The sequence below is a fragment of the Sciurus carolinensis genome, chromosome 2, assembly GCF_902686445.1.
Source record: "Sciurus carolinensis chromosome 2, mSciCar1.2, whole genome shotgun sequence".
In the NCBI taxonomy this organism is placed as follows: domain Eukaryota; kingdom Metazoa; phylum Chordata; class Mammalia; order Rodentia; family Sciuridae; genus Sciurus; species Sciurus carolinensis.
The window spans coordinates 22173434-22191730 of record NC_062214.1 but is presented as its reverse complement, the minus strand read 5'-3'; the positions used below and the strand labels follow the sequence as shown (position 1 = coordinate 22191730).

At 46.8% G+C, this 18297-nt stretch overlaps 2 protein-coding genes across 2 annotated transcripts in view; one reads left to right on the top strand and one right to left on the bottom strand.

Annotated features, from left to right (window-relative positions):
• The first annotated feature begins 1650 nt into the window (after positions 1 to 1650).
• Spag4 (sperm associated antigen 4) lies at positions 1651 to 6381 on the top strand. The gene is made up of 11 exons (XM_047540993.1): positions 1651 to 1897; positions 2141 to 2207; positions 2397 to 2458; positions 2696 to 2739; positions 2978 to 3003; positions 3121 to 3229; positions 3486 to 3561; positions 3661 to 3776; positions 4083 to 4250; positions 4744 to 4833; positions 4937 to 6381. The coding sequence occupies exons 1-11, from the start codon at positions 1744 to 1746 to the stop codon at positions 5093 to 5095; spliced, it is 1071 nt and encodes a 356-aa protein (XP_047396949.1). The 5' UTR covers positions 1651 to 1743; the 3' UTR covers positions 5096 to 6381.
• A 2442-nt stretch (positions 6382 to 8823) lies between these two features.
• Rbm12 (RNA binding motif protein 12) overlaps positions 8824 to 18297 on the bottom strand; it is a 34013-nt gene continuing 24539 nt past the window's right edge. The window contains 17 exon segments of the mRNA XM_047537759.1: positions 8824 to 9169; positions 9372 to 9608; positions 9752 to 9885; positions 11838 to 11889; positions 12240 to 12294; positions 12398 to 12531; positions 12610 to 12669; positions 12765 to 12851; positions 12968 to 13054; positions 13161 to 13228; positions 13231 to 13249; positions 13421 to 13446; positions 13449 to 13500; positions 13637 to 13708; positions 13786 to 13860; positions 13988 to 14167; positions 14268 to 14396. Coding sequence (XP_047393715.1) covers positions 9029 to 9169; positions 9372 to 9608; positions 9752 to 9885; positions 11838 to 11889; positions 12240 to 12294; positions 12398 to 12531; positions 12610 to 12669; positions 12765 to 12851; positions 12968 to 13054; positions 13161 to 13228; positions 13231 to 13249; positions 13421 to 13446; positions 13449 to 13500; positions 13637 to 13708; positions 13786 to 13860; positions 13988 to 14167; positions 14268 to 14396 — 1608 coding nt within the window. The 3' untranslated portion in view covers positions 8824 to 9028.

Below are 18297 nucleotides of genomic sequence, written 5' to 3'. Positions count from 1 at the left end.
ACAGCAGGTGTTTGGGAACCTCTGGTCTCCTGGAGGTGACCACATTTGTGATTCCTCATTTCCTTCTCCATGGTTCAGTGTAGGGTTTGAGTGTGGGTGTGATGATTGGTGGGTGCACAATTCCCACTCCAGAGACCTCTGGGAACATGGGCCTGGCTTGGGAGGGACCCACAAATCCTGAGGTCAGAATCTTCTGGCTTGATATCTAGAATGACAGGACAGAGTTGAGGGCTTACAGGGCAAAAGGAACCACACAGGAGCTGGGTGCGGTGGCATACCCCTGTAATCCCAGTGGCTCAGGAGGCTGAGGCAGGAGGATTACGAGTTCAAAGCCACCTCAGCAATTTAGCGAGGCGCTAAGCTAATCAATGAGACCTTATCTTTAAATAAAATATAGAAAAGGGCCAGGGATGTGAGTCAGTGGTTAAGTGACCCTGAATTCAATCCCTGGTACAAATGTATCTAGAAGTGCCCTGGGGTGATGCTCTGATCCTTCTCAATGTTCATTCCTTGGCAAATATCTGAGCACCTACTACAGGCTAGGTCTATCTAAATACTGGAAAATACCATAGTGGGGGAAAAAATCCCCACCCTCAAAAAGTTTACCTTCTAGTGGGCCTGGCAGGCAATAATGTAATAAATAAGTAAAACATTTAGCACATTAGTGTCAAATGAGAAAAACGGAAAGGAAGGAGCATAGAAATTACGCTGCGCACCATTCTGCGTGTTCTGGAAAAGGTGTGATGTCAAACATCAGAAAGAGTACGAGATTGCAATGGCTCCCAGCGACATCACTGCTAGCTCTATGACGTACAGTCAGGACGTGCGGTGGAGACCCGGGTCTCCTCTATGACGACAGCAGCCGGGCCCAGATACAGGTGAGAGGGCTGAGTCTGGCTGCGCGGCCGCCGGCTCACGCAGAGTCCGTAGGGTCCCCACGGCGCGCAGTGGCTGAGGGCCTTGGCGGCTGCGGCGGCGACTTTGGCGTCCGTGAGGGGCAGCCCGGGTCAGGATGCGGCGGAGCCCTCGCCCAGGCTCGGCCGCGTCCCCGCACAAACCCAACTTCTACAGCGACAACAGCAATAGTTCAGACAGCGTCATTTCGGGGGACAGCAGCGGGCACCGGTCGGCTGGGCCGGGGCCAAGGGAGCCCGAGGGCAGAAGGGCTGGGGGCTCGAGCTGCGGTGAGCCCGCCCTGAGCCCAGGACTGCCCGGAGGACCCACATGGGCAGGAAGGTCTCGGCAGAAGCCGGCGTCTCGGAGCCACAAAGGGCAGACCGCTTGTGGCGCGGCAACCGTGAGGGGCGGGGCCTCGGGTGCGGGCGGGGTCGAACCTGGGGGAGCCGAGGGAGGGGGCGGGGCCTACGGGGCGGGGCCTGGCGTGGAGCGGGGATAAGATTATGTCTGGGCACCCCTTAGGGAGGGGGGCGCTAAATGAAATCCCTTGAGGTGCGGTGCCTTGGTGTGATGGACTGCTCTGGGGAGGGGCGGGGAAAACCCTGTGATTGGGCACCACTGAGGAGGCGCCTCAGTGTTGGCGTGAGTGGCTACCTGGGAAAGGGGGCCGCACCAAGACCTCAGAATGGGGGCGGGGCATCCGCTTAGGAGTGGGACCACCTCTTGACTGAGCCTGGGGTTGCGGAGGGAGAGGTCTGGGACTAGGGTGCGGCGGCTCCAAAGCCTGATTGAGAGGCTGCCCATCTCTCTGGCGGCTGGGCTGGGGAGCCTGCTGTCGGGGAAAGAATGGGCCTGCGGTGCTCAAGGCCCCAATGGAGCCTTTGGGCTCCCGCAGAACCGGCTGAGTCTCCTGTAGTCTCTGAGGAGCCGCTCGACCTTCTCTCCACCCTGGATCTGAGGCAGGAGATGCCTCCGCCGCGAGTGTCCAAGAACTTTCTGAGTACGGTCCAGGCCAGCCCCGAACCCCTCTGATCCCCCCGCTCAGCCCTCGGACTCCACTTCTCACGTTTGACTCCCCGGCCCCTTTGAGATTCATGTCTGAGTTTCCAGCCCATTTTCTTGCCTTCAACGCGTTCACCTAGCCCACTCAGCCTCCCGAGTCCCTTCTGAACCCAGGCCCTTACCCAGGCCCTTGCCCGAGGCCCTTCCCGAGGTCCCTCTGAACCTGCTTTCCTCTTCCCAGGCCTCCTCTTCCAGGTGCTGAGCGTGGTGTTATCCCTGGTAGGAGACGCGCTGGTCAATGTGTACAGGTCAGAGGGAGGGACAAGGACGCCCCAGGGTGTTCTTTGGCGGGGGTGGGGAGTAGAGCCGAGCAAGACCGAGACTTGAGCCGATTCAGATTTGGTTGAGTCGTGTTCCCAGGAGCTGAGTCTAGGACCCTTGGGTCAGGGTTGGCGGGTGAGAGGGCCTGGGGCCTCAACCTCCCTCCGGTTCCTTAGGGAGGTCTTTTCCGTCCGCTTCCTGATCACCGCGGTGTCGCTGCTGAGCGTCTTTCTGGCAGGTGAGGGACCAAGAATCCCCTGGGGCACCAGCTCTGGAAGTTTGGAGCCAAATCCAGCTCATTTGCACCCCCGCCCCAAGTCCCTCAGCCCACTCGGCCCCTTCAGGGCCCTCTAGTCCCCCTTCGGTCCCCCATCGTCCTCCCCTCCCTTCAGGCCTCTGCTATCCAGTTTCCTTATATGAGGGAAACCCCTTTCCTTCCTCTTCTTCCTCTGACACACTCCCCGGCTTTCTACAGCACTCTGGTGGGGGCTCCTGTACCTGGTCCCTCCTCTGGAGAATGTAAGTCGGGAAGACCGTGTTCTGGGGTGTGTGGAGGTTGTGGGGGTCCCTGTGCTGGTGGGAGACTTATTCTAAGGAAGTGCTGGCCATGAACACATGTCTGAGGGGTGCCCGAGATTCTCTGGTCCTGGAAGTTCAGGGTAGTAGTATGTGTGTTGGGGAGGGGGGGCAGTTAAAAAAGGAGGCATTTTGAGTCGGTTGTCCCCAAGCTAAATTTGTCCCTACCTCTCTCCAATAGGAACCTAAGGAGATGCTGACTCTAAGGTGAAAGAGGGCACCTGGGGTGGGTATTGAGCGGCTCAAAGGTGTTTCCTTCAGGGCCTTGCGGGAGAGGCCCAGGGTCAGGGAGCCAACTGCAGGGTGCTAACCTCCCCCCTCCAGCGAGTACCACGAGCGCGTGCGCTCCCAGGGGCAGCAGCTGCAGCAGCTCCAGGCCGAGCTGGATAAGCTCCACAAGGAGGTGTCCAATGTTCGCGCAGCCCACAGTGAGGTGAGCCGCGCAGCGAGGACGCTTAGAGGCCTGGTGACCCCGCGGCTCCGCCCACTCGCAGTGCCCGCGGACCTAGGGAAGCCCCGGCAGATCCCGCTTTCTGGGACCTGGGATTCAATCTCCACTCGAGTCCCCACTGCGGGTCTCTCCCGGGGCCCACAAAGTCCATCCCTGAGCACCCAGTTCCGGAAGAGCCAGGCCCACCTGTAAAGCAGCTCGCAAGCCCGCCTCTCCCCGCCGCCTTTCCCCACTTCAGAGAGTGGCCAAGCTAGTGTTCCAGAGGCTGAATGAGGACTTCGTGCGGAAACCCGACTACGCGCTGAGCTCTGTGGGTAAGACTCAGAGACACGCAGAGAGAGATCCTGACACAAATCTTTCCCAGCTGCGGGTAAGACTTGGGAGCCCCTGAGGGTTACTTCTCCCTGCTCCAGGAGCCTCCATCGACCTAGAAAAGACATCACACGACTACGAGGACACGAACACTGCCTATTTCTGGAACCGCTTCAGCTTTTGGAACTACGCGCGGCCGCCCTCCGTCATCCTAGAGGTGGGCCTGTAAGCGGGATCCCGGGATGAGGCCAAGGGGCGGGACCTGGCTGTGCAGTGGGGTACGGCCGGCTGAAAAGCAGGGCCTGGCATGACCTGGGTGAGGCTCTGCAGAAAGCCGAGGATGGGGTTAAACTGAAGAGACCTGGCAGTGCTAGGGGCAGAGCACTGGGCGGCATCTGGCTGGATAGGGACCCCGGTTGGAAGTGTCCCTCTGGGAGTAGAAGATGGGAAGGAACAGCAGTTGCTCTCTTATGTGGTGGGTTCTGGTGATCTCTTCTCTCCACCATCCCTACCCCGCCTGCAGCCAGACGTGTTCCCTGGAAATTGCTGGGCTTTTGAGGGCGACCAGGGCCAGGTGGTGATCAGGTTACCAGGTCGTGTGGAGCTGAGCGACATCACTTTACAGCATCCACCGCCCAGTGTGGCACACACCGGGGGAGCCAACAGCGCCCCAAGAGACTTCGCAGTCTTTGTGAGTGGTGCTGAGGCCAGGAGGTGGGGGACTTTGCTTAGAAAGCACCAAGCGATCATAAGAACTAGGGCTGGTATGAGGCTTTGCTTGCTCATCTATAAATCAGACATAAGTCACTTGCCTCTCAGGCCTGCTATAGGTTATAAATAATCATAACTATATCCAAATAATAGGTATGGCTTATTGAATCCTTACTCTGTGCCAAGCACTTTACATGCCATATTTCATTGAATCCATCTCATCACTGATGAAGTATGGTTATCTCCCCTTTTATATACAAGGAAAGTAATACTCTGAGATATTACTTCCCTAGGTAACACGGCTAACTATTGGCCAGACTAGAAACCTGTTTTTTTAGAGCTCACATTCCACATACATACATCCTATCATCAGAATACTCACAATTACCAAACACACAAGAACCTCAACAAAGTTGTTTTCTCTCCCGCCTCTTCATGCCTCACTGTTCCTCCATTCATTCTTCACCCACCAGGGCCTTCAGGTTGATGATGAGACTGAAGTTTTCTTGGGGAAATTCACCTTTGATGTGAAGAAATCTGAGATTCAGACTTTCCACCTACAGGTGTGTTTGTCTCTCACTGCTAAGGCAATGGGGCAGTGAGAGATGACTGGGGAGGGCAGCCTTTGGAAGAGCATTTTTTGGCATGATCCATTTGTCTTCCCAGAACGACCCTCCATCTGCCTTTCCAAAGGTGAAGATCCAGATTCTAAGCAACTGGGGCCACCCACGTTTCACATGCTTGTATCGAGTCCGAGCCCATGGTGTACGAACCTCAGAGGAGGCAGGGGACAGTGCCACGGGGGCCACTGGGGGGTCCCATTAAACATGCTGATGGTTGGAGTAGAATCGAGCTCTGTGCTGAAGGCAGCTGGATCAGTACTGGGGGGGGGGTGCTCTGTTGGAGAGAACTCTGGCATATAAATTGTAGGGTCTACCTCCCAATCCATCCTCTTTTTTTGGAGAAGTCCAGATCAATATAGTAGCAGCAGATGTTCATGGAGTGCTTACCGTGTGCAAGAGCCAGTGCTATGTGGACATTCTGTACTAGGCATAACACAGAGAAATAAACCACTCAGGTCAGGAAACTTGCTCAAGGTCACACAGCTTGTGAAGAACAATACCACAATGGAACTCAAGACTGCCTTCCTCCAGGGGCTGCCCTCTTTAACTGCAGAGCTGCCAGGCAGCTGAAGCCATGATTGTGCTGCTCAATTCCCACCCACCAATGTCTGGAATGACTTTCCTAGTGTCTGGAAAGCTTCCCAAATCCAGGTACAGATGGAGGGGAAACTATATTTCTTCACAAACACTCAAACACTAAGGAGACTTGTGACCCTCTAAGAAGCTTCTGAGTAAAAGGGGTGATGCAGGCTTAGTAGCCCTTCTGCAGGCTGTCTTCACTGAGACCTGAGTGACTGTGTTAGACACAGTGTGAGTGATCTACTGTTCACCAGTTGGTGCCCTCAAGGAGCCAGGCAGGGGAAAGAAGATGCTCCAGAAAACAGGACAATTCATTTATAGATCCATGAATTCTTCAATCTGATGGTCTAAAGAAATTCAAGGAAAATAGAGACAGAAAATCAAGGGATTAATGAATTTTACCTAGGGATGGAAAAGAGGGAATAGCACGAGCAAAGAAATATGCAACATCTTGGGTGTTAAGATTACCAAGTATGGTCCAGTGGGGTGGCATATGTCTGTAATCCCAGCAACTCGGGAAGCTGAGGCAGGAGGATCTCAGGTTCAAAGCCTGCCTCAGTAACTTAGACCCCGTCTCAAAATGTTAAAATAAAGGAGAGTTGGGGATGTGGCTCACGGTTTAAGCTAAGTTACTGGGTTCAAACCCTGGTACCCACCACCCCAAATTCTCAGTATATTCACGTTTTAGAAGAACTTACAGACTATCAACAGTTCCCTAGAAAGTAAAACTAGGAGTGTCTAACACATACACAGGTATGTGTTAGGGTGGAGCACTTATCCATCTGTTAAACTTAGGGATATTATTTTGTAATTTGAAGGCAAATTAAGTGCTCTCAAAATCTAGGATTAGCTGGATGCAGTGATGCACGCCTGTAATCCCAGTGGTTTGCGAGGCTGAGACAGGAGGATTGCAAGTTTAAAGCCAGCCTCAGCAACTCAGTGAGGCCCTAAGCAACTCAGTGAGACCCTGTCTCTAAATAAAATACAAAATAGGGCTGGAGATGTGGCTCAATGGTCGAGTGCCCCTGAGTTCAATAATCCCCAGTACCCCAAAACAAAAAAAAAAAAACACCTAGGGTTAGAAATATGAACTAATAAGGCTAGAGATAAAATGCTTGCCTAATATGCATGAGGCACTGGGTTTGATTCCCAGCATCAAAAAAAAAGAGGAAATATGAAATAATACAGATTTTTTGGATTCCTCACAACAGAAACCAAAAGCCTTAAATTTTTTAATACTCTTTTAACACAGCAATTCCATTTATAAGACTATTATCCAAAGAATATACAGATATAGCTGGGCATGGTGACACACACCTGCAATCCCAGTTACCTGGGAAGCCTCCAAGGCAGGAAGATCTCAGGTTTGAGACCAGCCTGGGCAACATAATGAGACCCTATCTCAAAAATAACATAAAAAGAGTTGGGGTTGTGGAACTCAGGGGTAGAGCACTTTACCTAGCATCTATAAGGCCATAGGTTCAAGCCCCAGCACTTCCTATGGAAAAAAAAATATATTCAAAGATAATACTTATAAAAATATGTTGTTTATAAGAACAAAAACTGGAAACAGTAATCAAGGAATTAAGTTAGGCTACAAAATACTATGCAATCAATAGAAATAGTAATTTAAGGAAATATTTAATGTCTTAAAAAGGAATATAATTTTTTAAAAAGCAAAATAGCTGGGCATGGTGTAATGTGAGTGACTCGGGAGGCTGAGTCAAGAGAATCCTAAATTCAAAACCAGCCTGGGCAACATAGCAAAACCCTGTCTCAAAATAAATAAAAAAGGGCTGGGGATGTAGCTCAGTGATAAGAGCAACCATGGGTTCAATCCCCAGTGTCAGAAAGAATGAGGTGAGGCAATAAGTTCAAGTTGGGTATGACATCCAAAATATATTAAATAAAAGATGCAACCAACCTAGATGTCCTTCAATTGATGAATGGATAAAGAAACTGTGGTATATATATAATGGAATATTACTCAGCTATAAAGAATAATAAAATTATGGCATTTGCAGGCAAATGGATGAAATTGGAGAATATCATGCTAAGTGAGATAAGCCAATCTCAAAAACCCAAAAGGCAAATGATCTCACTGATAAGCGGATGATGACACATAATGGGGGGTGGGAGGGGGGAAAGAATGGAGGAAGGAGGGACTGTATAGAGGGAAAAGAGGGGTGGGAGGGGTTGGGGGGGAGGAAAACATAACAGAATGAATCAAACATCATTACCCTATGTAAATGTATGATTACGAAAATGGTATGCTGTTACTCCATGTACAAACAGGAACAACATGTATTCCATTTGTTTACAATAAAAATAAAAAAATAAAATAAAAAAAAAAGATGCAAATAATATGTAATATGTCCTATTTAGGAAAAACAAATTTTTTTTGTCTGTCAGGAAGAACAGGGCCCTTACCTATTCTATTATGTTTGTATAATATTTATACTTGAAATAATCTGTACTAACTAGGACATTTAAAAATTAGAAAACAATTTAAAATATCCTAAAACAGTATACATAGCCTATAAATATGCATAAAGGACTAAAAGCACCAAATATATTTTAATTAGGACAAACATTTGAGTGATATTTATTTTTTCTATATTTAAAACTTTTCTAGCTAGGCATGGTGGCACATGCCTATAATTCTAGTGACTTGGAGGCTGAAGCAGGAGGATCCCAAGTTTCAGGCCAACCTCAGCAACTTCCCAAGACCCTGTTTATTTCAAAATAAAAAATGAAAAGGGCTGGGTTTGTAGCTCAGTGGTACAGCACCTTGAGTACAATCCCTACTACTACTACTAGTACTAAAAAAAAAAAAAAAATTCTAAGTCAGGCACAGTGGCAGGTCCCTGTGGTCCTGGCCCTTGGAGACAGAGGCAGGAGGATTACTTGAGCTCAAGAGTTCAAAGCTAGCCTGGGCAATACAATGAGATCATCCCCCACCCTTACAAGTCTTTCTACAATGAATCTAAATATTAAATCTCTAGTAAGGAAAAAAATCAGGTGCATAGCCTATGTTTAAGATCAAAACTACTACTGCTCCCTCCTATAGGAAGTCTAACATAGTCCCTATTACACCTTAAAACTCATCCCTCCCTCACCCCGAGAAAGGGAAGGCCATGTGTTTTCCTTGCATTCAGATTTAGTATTTTCAAAAATTGTGTCAGTTTCTTTAGTAGGAATAGAAATCTGGCTAGAAATACCCATTTTCTTTAGGTGGGACTATTATACCAAAGGCATCATTCAACAACCCGTAAGGTCAACAAACTGAGGTTCAGAGAAGTGAAGTAATGGCTAATAGCTTCTTACCCAAAAATAGTGATGGCACAGCAGTGATTTTTACTGGTCTTTATTGAATAAGGGATATCAGGGACAAGCAGGTGAGATCAAGAGCAGTAATAGCAGAAGCCAGTATAAAAGTATCAAATATAAAGTGCTAGCACTGGGGGGAGAGTGTAGGATTGGACCACGCCCCAGAGAATACTGGGGGTACAAAGCTCAGAACTAGAACTGGCCACAGCCTACCCTCCAAGGGTATCTAGGCTTGGGAGTTCTGTGCAGGACCTTTGGCTGGGGATGGAGGCACCTTGAACGGAGCCCAACCCTGAGCCTTGAAGTAGGAGACCAGCTGTGTAGGCACTTCTGCAAGTACAGTCTGTGCCAGTGCTTCCCGAGGAGCCTGCCAGGAGAAGAAGGGCAAGGTCAGTGGGGGTCCATAACAGCTTCCTAAGGTCTACATCTCATACCCAAGGCAGGACACAAAACCCAACACCCAACCCTGTATAAGACTGATGAAAGTCCTGGGCCTCAGCCCATATCAGGAAGAGGTGGAAGGGTAAACTCCCATATCCTGGTCTGGCCCCAAACTTGCCCCGACTCACATTTTGAAATCTGCGATAAGGCACAAACTGTACTATGTCACGGGTAGATGCCTCTCCAGAGCGTGTACACAGTGGCCCACCATCAGCGTCCAGCTGTTCCATGGCCTCAAAGTCAGCACCACCAACACCCACAATTATCACTGACATGGGCAGTTTTGAAGCATGCACCACAGCTTCACGTGTGGCTTCCACATCTGTCACAGCACCATCAGTCAACAGCAACAGCACGAAGTATTGCTAGGGGTAAGCCCATTCATATATTGAATCAGATCCTCTTTCCCAGACTCCTCTAAATACTCCAGCCACATACTCCCATACACCCAAGGTCCCTTGATGCACAGCCCTCACCACCCCATTGCCACACTACCCACAACCCTTACCGAGGCAGTCCCCTGATATGCAGCCTGGGCTGCAAACCTGGCCACATGGTTGATGATGGGTGCGAAGTTGGTGGGGCCATAGAGGCGTACTTGGGGCAGGGCTTGGCGGTAGGCATCCACAATGCCCTGGATGCCTGCAGAGAATGAGGGCAAGAAACACTATAACATCCTTGACCTCTCAGGACTTGGCTGATCCTGAAATCACCATCCTAGTCAGAAGATCTGGGAACCTGGATGCATTTCAGTCACCACTGTGTACAAAGGTTCAAAAAGAAGGAGACTTGCCCTAAATAGTGGCTTGAATTAAAACCCAGATTAGGGGGGTGCCCTGGACAAATTCTGGACCATTTGAGCATCAGAATTATAATCCATCTAATATAGTAAGAATCAATAGAGATATTAATTACTACGGGAGAAGAAAAAGCTCAATAAATGTAAAAGGAGGAATTATAAATCATTTGACTATCATAGAAATAATACTGATTCCGATAAGATTCACAAATGGATATTAAATCTAAAGGGTAAAAGTTGATAATTAACTGGATATGTAAATACCTTCAAATTTCTTCTCAAAAGACATTAATTACTAAACACTTGTATAGTGGAGAAATATGGTAGACTCAACCTTGACTGATTAACATTACATTTCACATGATTGGTAACAGGAAAAATTAACACATTGTGCCTCCTAATATGATGTGCTGAGAAAACAGCATCACTCTGGTAGTATTCTTGCTGAAAGTGAATACCTCAAAATCAAGAGGATATTTCAAGGAAACCCAAACCAAGGGACTTTTTAGAAAATATCTGGTCTGTACTCTTCAAAACAGTATCTCTGGTCATGCTGGTGCACACCTGTAATCCCAGCTACTGAGGAGGCTGAGACAGGAAGCTCATAAGTTCAAGGCCAGTCTGGGCAACTTATTGAAACTTTGAAATCTCAAAACTAAAGAATAAAAGGGGGTGCTGGGGTTATAACTCAGTTGGTAGAGTGCTTGCTTAGCATGCACAAGGCCCTGGGTTCAATCCCCAGCACCACCAAAAACTAAAAGAAAAGAATAAAAGGAGCTGGGAATATAAGGAAGATACGAAAAATTCTCAGATGAAAGATGGAACTGAATGCAATGTGTGATCTGAGATTTCCTTTTGTTGTAAAAGACAGGTGGACAACTGGCAAAATCTGAATAAATACTATAGATTGGATTATACTATTATATTAATGTTAATTTCCTGATTTTGAGAATTGTTACTTTGGTTATATAAGAGAAGGTCTTCAATTTTAGGAAACACATACTGAAATATTTAGGAGTATAAGGTCATATGGATGGTATTTGGTATGTATTAGGTATACACTATACCCTGTCCATGTTTGATACCATATTAATATGTTTAATATAATAAATATAATGTTGTACATCTACAACATTCTCAAACATTTCAGGGGTAAAAAAAGAATTTTTAGAAAAATCAAATGCACACATTCACATCCTGAATCCTGAGCTCCAATGACCTAAACCCCATTCTTGCAAGTTTTCTCCAATTCTGACCTTACATCAAAATACAAAGTCAAAAGAAAATCTAAAAACTCAGTTCAGATCGAATTTTCCACTTCAGAATGTTTTCCACCTGAGGATGCTGAGGAGTCACAAAGTTAGGCCAGTAAAAAGAGCTTGAAGGACACTAGCAAAACAGCCCCCTGCAGGGGAGGCACTAAGACTTCTAATGAAGCCCAAATAAGTCCTATCCTGTGAATCGCTAGGCAAAGAAAAGTAATAATAATAACAGCAGCTACCCATTTTTTAGGGCGCACTTACATGTCAGGATTACTGCTTTATTTATAACTTCTTAAATACTCAATAACCTGCAATATTTACCTTTATTGCAAAAACAAAGCACACAGAGGTAAGCAACTTGCCAAGTCATACAGTTAATAAGTAGTAAGATGAAGATTTGACTCCAGAGAGCGAAAAATCTACACCTCTGGACAAGGAGTTCACCACTTCCCCACTGGCTTTCTTTGTCCATACAGGCTCACCACTCAGGAGTGGAGAGATCTGCTTCATGTTAGAGCACAGGGGGAACTTACCTGCACAGTATGGGTTATTGGGATTGAAGTTCAAGGCAAATTCATGTGAGACCTGAAGGCAAAAATGAAAATGAGTCTCTTTCCTTCCCATGTCCCCCTCATCCTTACTGTGCTGAGAAAAGATGACACTATGGGGGTTGGGGGTATAGCTCAATGGTACAGCATGTACATAGCATGCATGAGGTTCTTGGTTCAATCCCCAGCACCAAAAGAGAAGAAAAGAAAAAACACTATGGTATATACTAAACTTGCTACAGGAGCTATTTAGTCCCAGGCTTGATGTATACATGCCTACAGGGATGCATCCCCTTCAAGGCAGCAAGTTCACTACAACCCCCAAATTAGGATTCTGAAACTAAAATCAAGAATGAGGGGTGGGGTGGGGTGGGGGAGAAGGCTCACCTGCCAATCAGGGGGCACCTGGGCCCCAAATCCAAATGCCGGGAACAGCTTGTCCCTGTAGAAGCATAATGAGTTGGGAAGAGGCAGTGAGGGGATTGTAAGCCCAGAGGCTGAAGCATCTGGAGGAGTGGGGCTGGCCAAGAGAAACAGTTACTCACGAGTCATAGTCTTGAACCACACTGCCCACACTCCACAGCGCTGTCAGGTATTCGTTGACTCCTGTAGGACTCAGGTAGTGCAGGGAGTCAGGTGAGGAGGGATCTCCATTGGAGCCAGTGAAGTCCACACCCACCTGGGAGGAGGCCAGGAAGGGAGCTGAAGGCCACCTGAGCCTCAGACTGGTTTTCTTGTCCCTGGTAAGGCAACTTACAGTGAAGTTGATTTGGCAGCCTCCCATAACATAGTCCAGGAAGGAATATTCTGTTTCTACCTGCAGATGAACCAGTATCATGCCTGAGGTAAAAGGGGGATGGACTCTTGGAGTTCAGGGATTCAGAGCCCTTGATCCATGAGCTACTGTCTCACCTGGCAAATCTTGACACAGATAGTTCCAGAGTTCTTGTAGCTTCTCTTTTTCTGCTGCTTCTCAGGGTGGATGCATTCAAACTCGGCCTAGTAAAGAGAGGAAAATAAGTGTAGAAATCTCCAAGCTGCACTCTCCCCACTGTCCCCTGGCTGTAGCCATCTAGGGCCCACCTCATATCCCTAAGTAGGGCTAACAAACTCACCGGGACTGCCTGCAACTGGGCCAAGCTAGTGTGGAAAGTACCAATGAGATCATGTGACCCATCACTGTCATAGTCTGAGCAGCGTACCTGAGGGAAAGGTAAGTATTTAGATAAAGGAGAGAGGAGACAGGTGAGAAGTCCTTCCCCAGGCTCTCTTCCCTTTCTCAGTTCATTCAGGAGGTAAGCTCCTCACCTGGATGGGTGTGCTGGGGTCTCCACCACAGAAATGCTGAAAGGGAACTGAGAAGCGCTTCCAAGTAGATTCAGGTTGTTCTTGATTACCTGGAGGTGGAAGGCAAGATCTCCAGTGAGCTCTGGCTGGGCCCACATGGAGCCTGTCTGGAGTTGCTGCCCTTCCACACCCACCTGCAGCCTCTCTTCCCTGTGTTCCAAACCTTGCAAGCCCTAGAGTTTCTCTCCTACTCCTCCCCACCTAATTCCAGGATCTCGAACCTCAGATCTGTATGCCAGGTGCCATTTCCATCACCCTGGCGGAAGAACTCCAGGAATGGATCAGATTTTCCCAGGAAGTCCTGTCAATGCCACAGAAACCTGTTACAAGAATCAGGAAGAAACAACCACTCTGCCAGCCCTTCACCCATCTCTTTCCCCATTAACCATCCCCGTCCCTTCAATTCTTGGGTCCCCAAGGTTTCCTTCCAGACACACCTTCTTATCAAGGTTTCTGGCTTCTACCTCCACTGTTACTACACGACTGTCCTTCAGCTCCTGAGCTGAGACCTAAGTAGGAAAGATTCTATTACCTTAGGAAAACTTCATTGTTGCTAAATCCCTTCCTGGCCCTTGCTGGAGCTTACCGTAATGGTTCCCTTCCCAGCAGGTTTTCCAGACTTTAGCATCAAGGGTAGAGTCAGCATTTGGCTGGACACGATCTATAGCAAAGTAGGTCAGGGAAACTTCAATGTCAGTCAGGTCCTGCTTGTCCTCCCACCTCTACGGAGCCAAGGTTATCTAATAGGGAACTTACTGCAAAGGATTCTAATCCCTAGCCCTACATACCTGTCCTAGGGAACATTCAGCTCCCCCTAGGAAGTCATCATCCCCCAGCTCTGGTGTCTTGTTGTCTATGTCATAGATTCCGAAGCGTAGTTTCTGGACTGTTTCAAAGTGATACTCAAGCTGCAGAGTCTTGGAGAACTCAGGATTTGAGCAGTTCCGTACTCGCTCAGTTCGGCCAAGCTGTGGGCAAAGGCCAATATGCATCACAGTCACACACCCTTCATCCTGAAACATAAACTGAGCCTCCCTGCGTAACCTTAACCTCCAAGGCCCACCTCACCTCAGTCCAGTTGCCCCTTCCCACATCCTGTAAAAGGACGCAGAGTGGGTCTGACTTGGAGCCGATGTCCTTGTCAATGAGGTGGTCACAGGAAATAGACAGCTGAACCAAGGTCACACAGCGGGCCATCTGGGGGAAAAGAGCTGGGTCAAGCACCTGGGACCATTCTTCACCCTTCCCTGACTGTAGGTCCCAGCTTGGAAAGGTTAGCATTTTTCACCCAGGCAGGGATGAGCTGGCATCAACCCCCCAGGACACCCAAGAAGAAAAGGTCCTATATTCTCAATACTCCACAACCTCAATGACACAGGAGACAATGGTTATAATCAACCCTGGTCTAAAAGAGTATGATGGAAAGATGTAGAAAAGGAGAAATAGCTTCTGACTCCTAAGTAATCCTCACCCAAATATTGATCCTAATCCCAATAGTGCTGCCCAGACCTCTACTCCAACATTAATCTGTGCAAAAAACCAATGACTCTCACTCTTAACCCTTACTGGCCCCAGGTCAGACCCTAAACCAAGTTCCGGTTCCCACATTGTCATCAATCCAACCATGATCCAGATACTGCTCCCCAAAGGCTCTTCCTCCAATGACTTCCCACTAATCTTGGGCACCAATATCTTGGAGTATTGTTGTGATTCATCAACCTATTCTTTTTTTTTTTTTTTTTTCCTTTTAATACCAGGAATTGAACCCAGGAGCACTTAACCACTGAGCCACATCCCCAGCCCTTTTTATTTTTCATTTTAAGACAGGATCTTGCCAAGTTGCTTAGGGCCTCGCTAAAGCCTAAGTTTCTGAGGCTGGCACTGAACTTGTGATACTCCTGCCTCAGCCTCCTGACACCCACACCTGGCTTCACCCACATATTCTCTTTTTTCGCTCTTCCCTCTCTCTCCTCTCTTTCTGAGGTGCTTGGGATTGAACCCAGGGCCTTGTGCTTGCAAGGCAAGCACTCTACCAACTGAGCTGTATCCCCAGCCCAGCCCACATATTCTCTTAACCTCTAATCAGTGCTCATCATTTTCCACAGCCACTACCCAGTCCACACCATCATTATTCTCACCTAACTTACAGTATTAGCCTCAGGTCTCCCTTATCCTGTGCCAACCCTACACTTCCACTGCCCCATCTCCACCCCAAAAGCTATTGTCAATATAGCAATCAAGGTGAACTAATTAAATGTAAGCAGTATAGAGTCCATGGGTTCAATCCCTAGCAAAACACACACACACATATCAGGTCAATTCAAGTCTTTGCCTGGGCTAGGGTTGTAGCTCAGTGGTCGAGTGCTTGCCTAGCATGTGTGAGGCACTGGGTTCTATTCTCAGCACACATATACATAAATAAATAAAATAAAGGCTCGTTGGCAACTAACAAAAATTTTATTTAAAACAAAAAACATTTGCCTGAACCCTGTAAATATTTTCCATTACATTTCTCTAACCTGATCTAACGACTTCTCTTCTGCTCACTCATGCTAGCCACTCTGCTTGCCATTTTTCAAATAAGCCAACCATATCCCCACCCCAAAACCTCTGCAGTACCCGGAATGTTCTTTCCTCATATTATCCGCATGGTTTGCTGCTCCCTCTCTCTATTCAGCATCACCTTCTCTGTTATGAATGAAAAGGTTATCCTTTTCAAGTCACTCTAAAATTCCAAGCCTACTGTCACTGGCACATCATATTCCTTTCCAGGTTTTTCACTTTAGCCTTTGTTAAGTGTCTAACATATTACATATATTTTATCTACATAATTTGTTTCACACTAGAATGTAAATGCCGTGAGGGAAGGAGTATTTATCTGTTGTGTTCATTGCTGTGTCTCAAGCACAGACAATTATTTGCTGAATGAAACCCAAAAGGCTATTTTCATCCCCAACTCTAAGCCCAGTCAGCTTCAACTTACTGGTCTCTTGCCCCCAGAACAAGCAACCACCAGCTTCAAAATCCACCCATATCCTCTGGTGAATACATTATCGACTTGCATGGATCACAAGGTAGGCTCCAAGGTACTGTCCTCCTCCTACAGCTACCCAGCAATCATTCTCAGACTTCTACTATTCCTATGTCCCCCCTTCTCATACACCTGAAGACCATCTGTAACAAGAATGCACAGGTAAGGTCAGATATCTCTCTGGGCTTCACTCAGCATTCCAGGTTTCCCAGTAGTATTCCCTGGGATGCCCCCAGGCTCAGTCATTCCTATAATGACCCTCAGTCAATCTCTCCCCATGTCCAGACCACTGCACCCCAATCTTGGTCCCTCTCGGTCTCTATCTGGAATGCTGTTAACTAAAGTTAAAGATTCTTAGAATTCAACTTGTTTTATGTACTACCCCACCACAGTACCTTGACCTCTGCTTGAATGCATCCAATCATAAAAAACCCACCATTCTTACAACATTCATCAGAAAGGTCTGCTCCATAAAATCCTACCCAAACTGACCAAAGTCTGCAGAATTCTCACTTTTACTCATTAGTACTACTACTTCCCCAGTCTGAACCTTCACCAGAAAGTATTATTTTATCTCTTATACTGTTTGCACAGTATAGAGACAAATGAAAAAGAGTGCTCATTTACTATTGCTGAAAATAGTGGGAAACTTGAGGCAGCTTAAAGGTCTATCAATCAGGTGAACTAATCAAGTTTGTTATTGTACAAAGGAATGTTATTAAACTGTTAAGGCAGAATCATATTACATTGGTATTGTCTGAATTGAGTTGTAAAAAAAGAGTATGAGCCTACTTCAATTACATAAGATATATACATATATACAGACTTGAAAATGTACAAAAAATAAATACAGGAAAATACAAGATATATCAAATAAATGTGATTTTAGGTACTCTGAAGGGAGTGGAATGAGGTGAAAAGTTTATGTACTCTATATACTCTTCTGTAGTTTCATATTTCATACTGTTTATTTTGTACTTTGTCTTTGTGGTACTCTTCCACTGATCATGTCCAGGCAACTTATTTTAATTTTCAGACACAGTCTAAGTTGAGGCTGGCTTCAAACTTGTGATCTTCCTGCCTCAGCTTCCCAAATCACTGGGCATGTGCCACTGTGCCTGGCTTATTTTATACTTTTTAAAGGGCCTCATTAGCTTTTTCCTCCAATTTATTCCTCAGGTCCTCCTGACTATTCATTCTTTGCTCAAACTCCTTACTTCTAGTCTAACAATCCCTAACATCAAGCCTTAATGTCTCTTGCCTCCTCTCTTAGTTTCTCCTCCCTAGCACTGCCCCACCTAATCATCACTGATGCCAGCTTAGGAAGTCTCTACCCTAATTAAAAGTCCTGTATAGACGCCCATGGCCCTTAAGTTCACAAACTCCCTAGTAAGTCACCTTGTTACACAACTCCAGAGAGTGTACCTAAACAGAAATGAATAGTCGTGCAATATGGTAACTCTTCAACTCTAATTCAACCTTTAAGCTCTTCCCAATCTGTCCCTTGCTCTATCTCTTGTTATTCACCCACCCAACTAGTCAGCCAAAGTTATTTTTGGTTCATCGACACACACATCTCTGACTTTCTTGTACATCAAATTTCTTGTCATCCAAGGCTCTGGTATGACACTATTCTATTATGAATCCTTGCCTACCTTCCCTAAGTAGGATTTTATTTTTCTCTCCTCTGGATAACCAACTATCAGTCTTTCCACAACCACACACACAATTCTGCGTTTATTAACCAAACAAATCAGATCATGCCATTTCTCTGCTTCAAACTCTGGAATGGCTTCCCAAAATACTCAAAACAAAATTCAAAGTTCTAACCATGGTCTACAAGGCCCTGCAAAATCTAATCATTGCCTAACTAAAAATCTAGCCACCCAAGCAAGTATGCTCCAGCCAACTTGCTTTCTGATCTATACCTGTACAACATCAATCTGATTCTCCACTCAGGGCCTCTGAGCTGACTCCCCCCCATAGTCCAGAAAACAAGATGGATTAGAACAGGAACTGTGTCTCATTTGTGTACCTCTTTATCTCCAGTACTTAACAATAGTACGT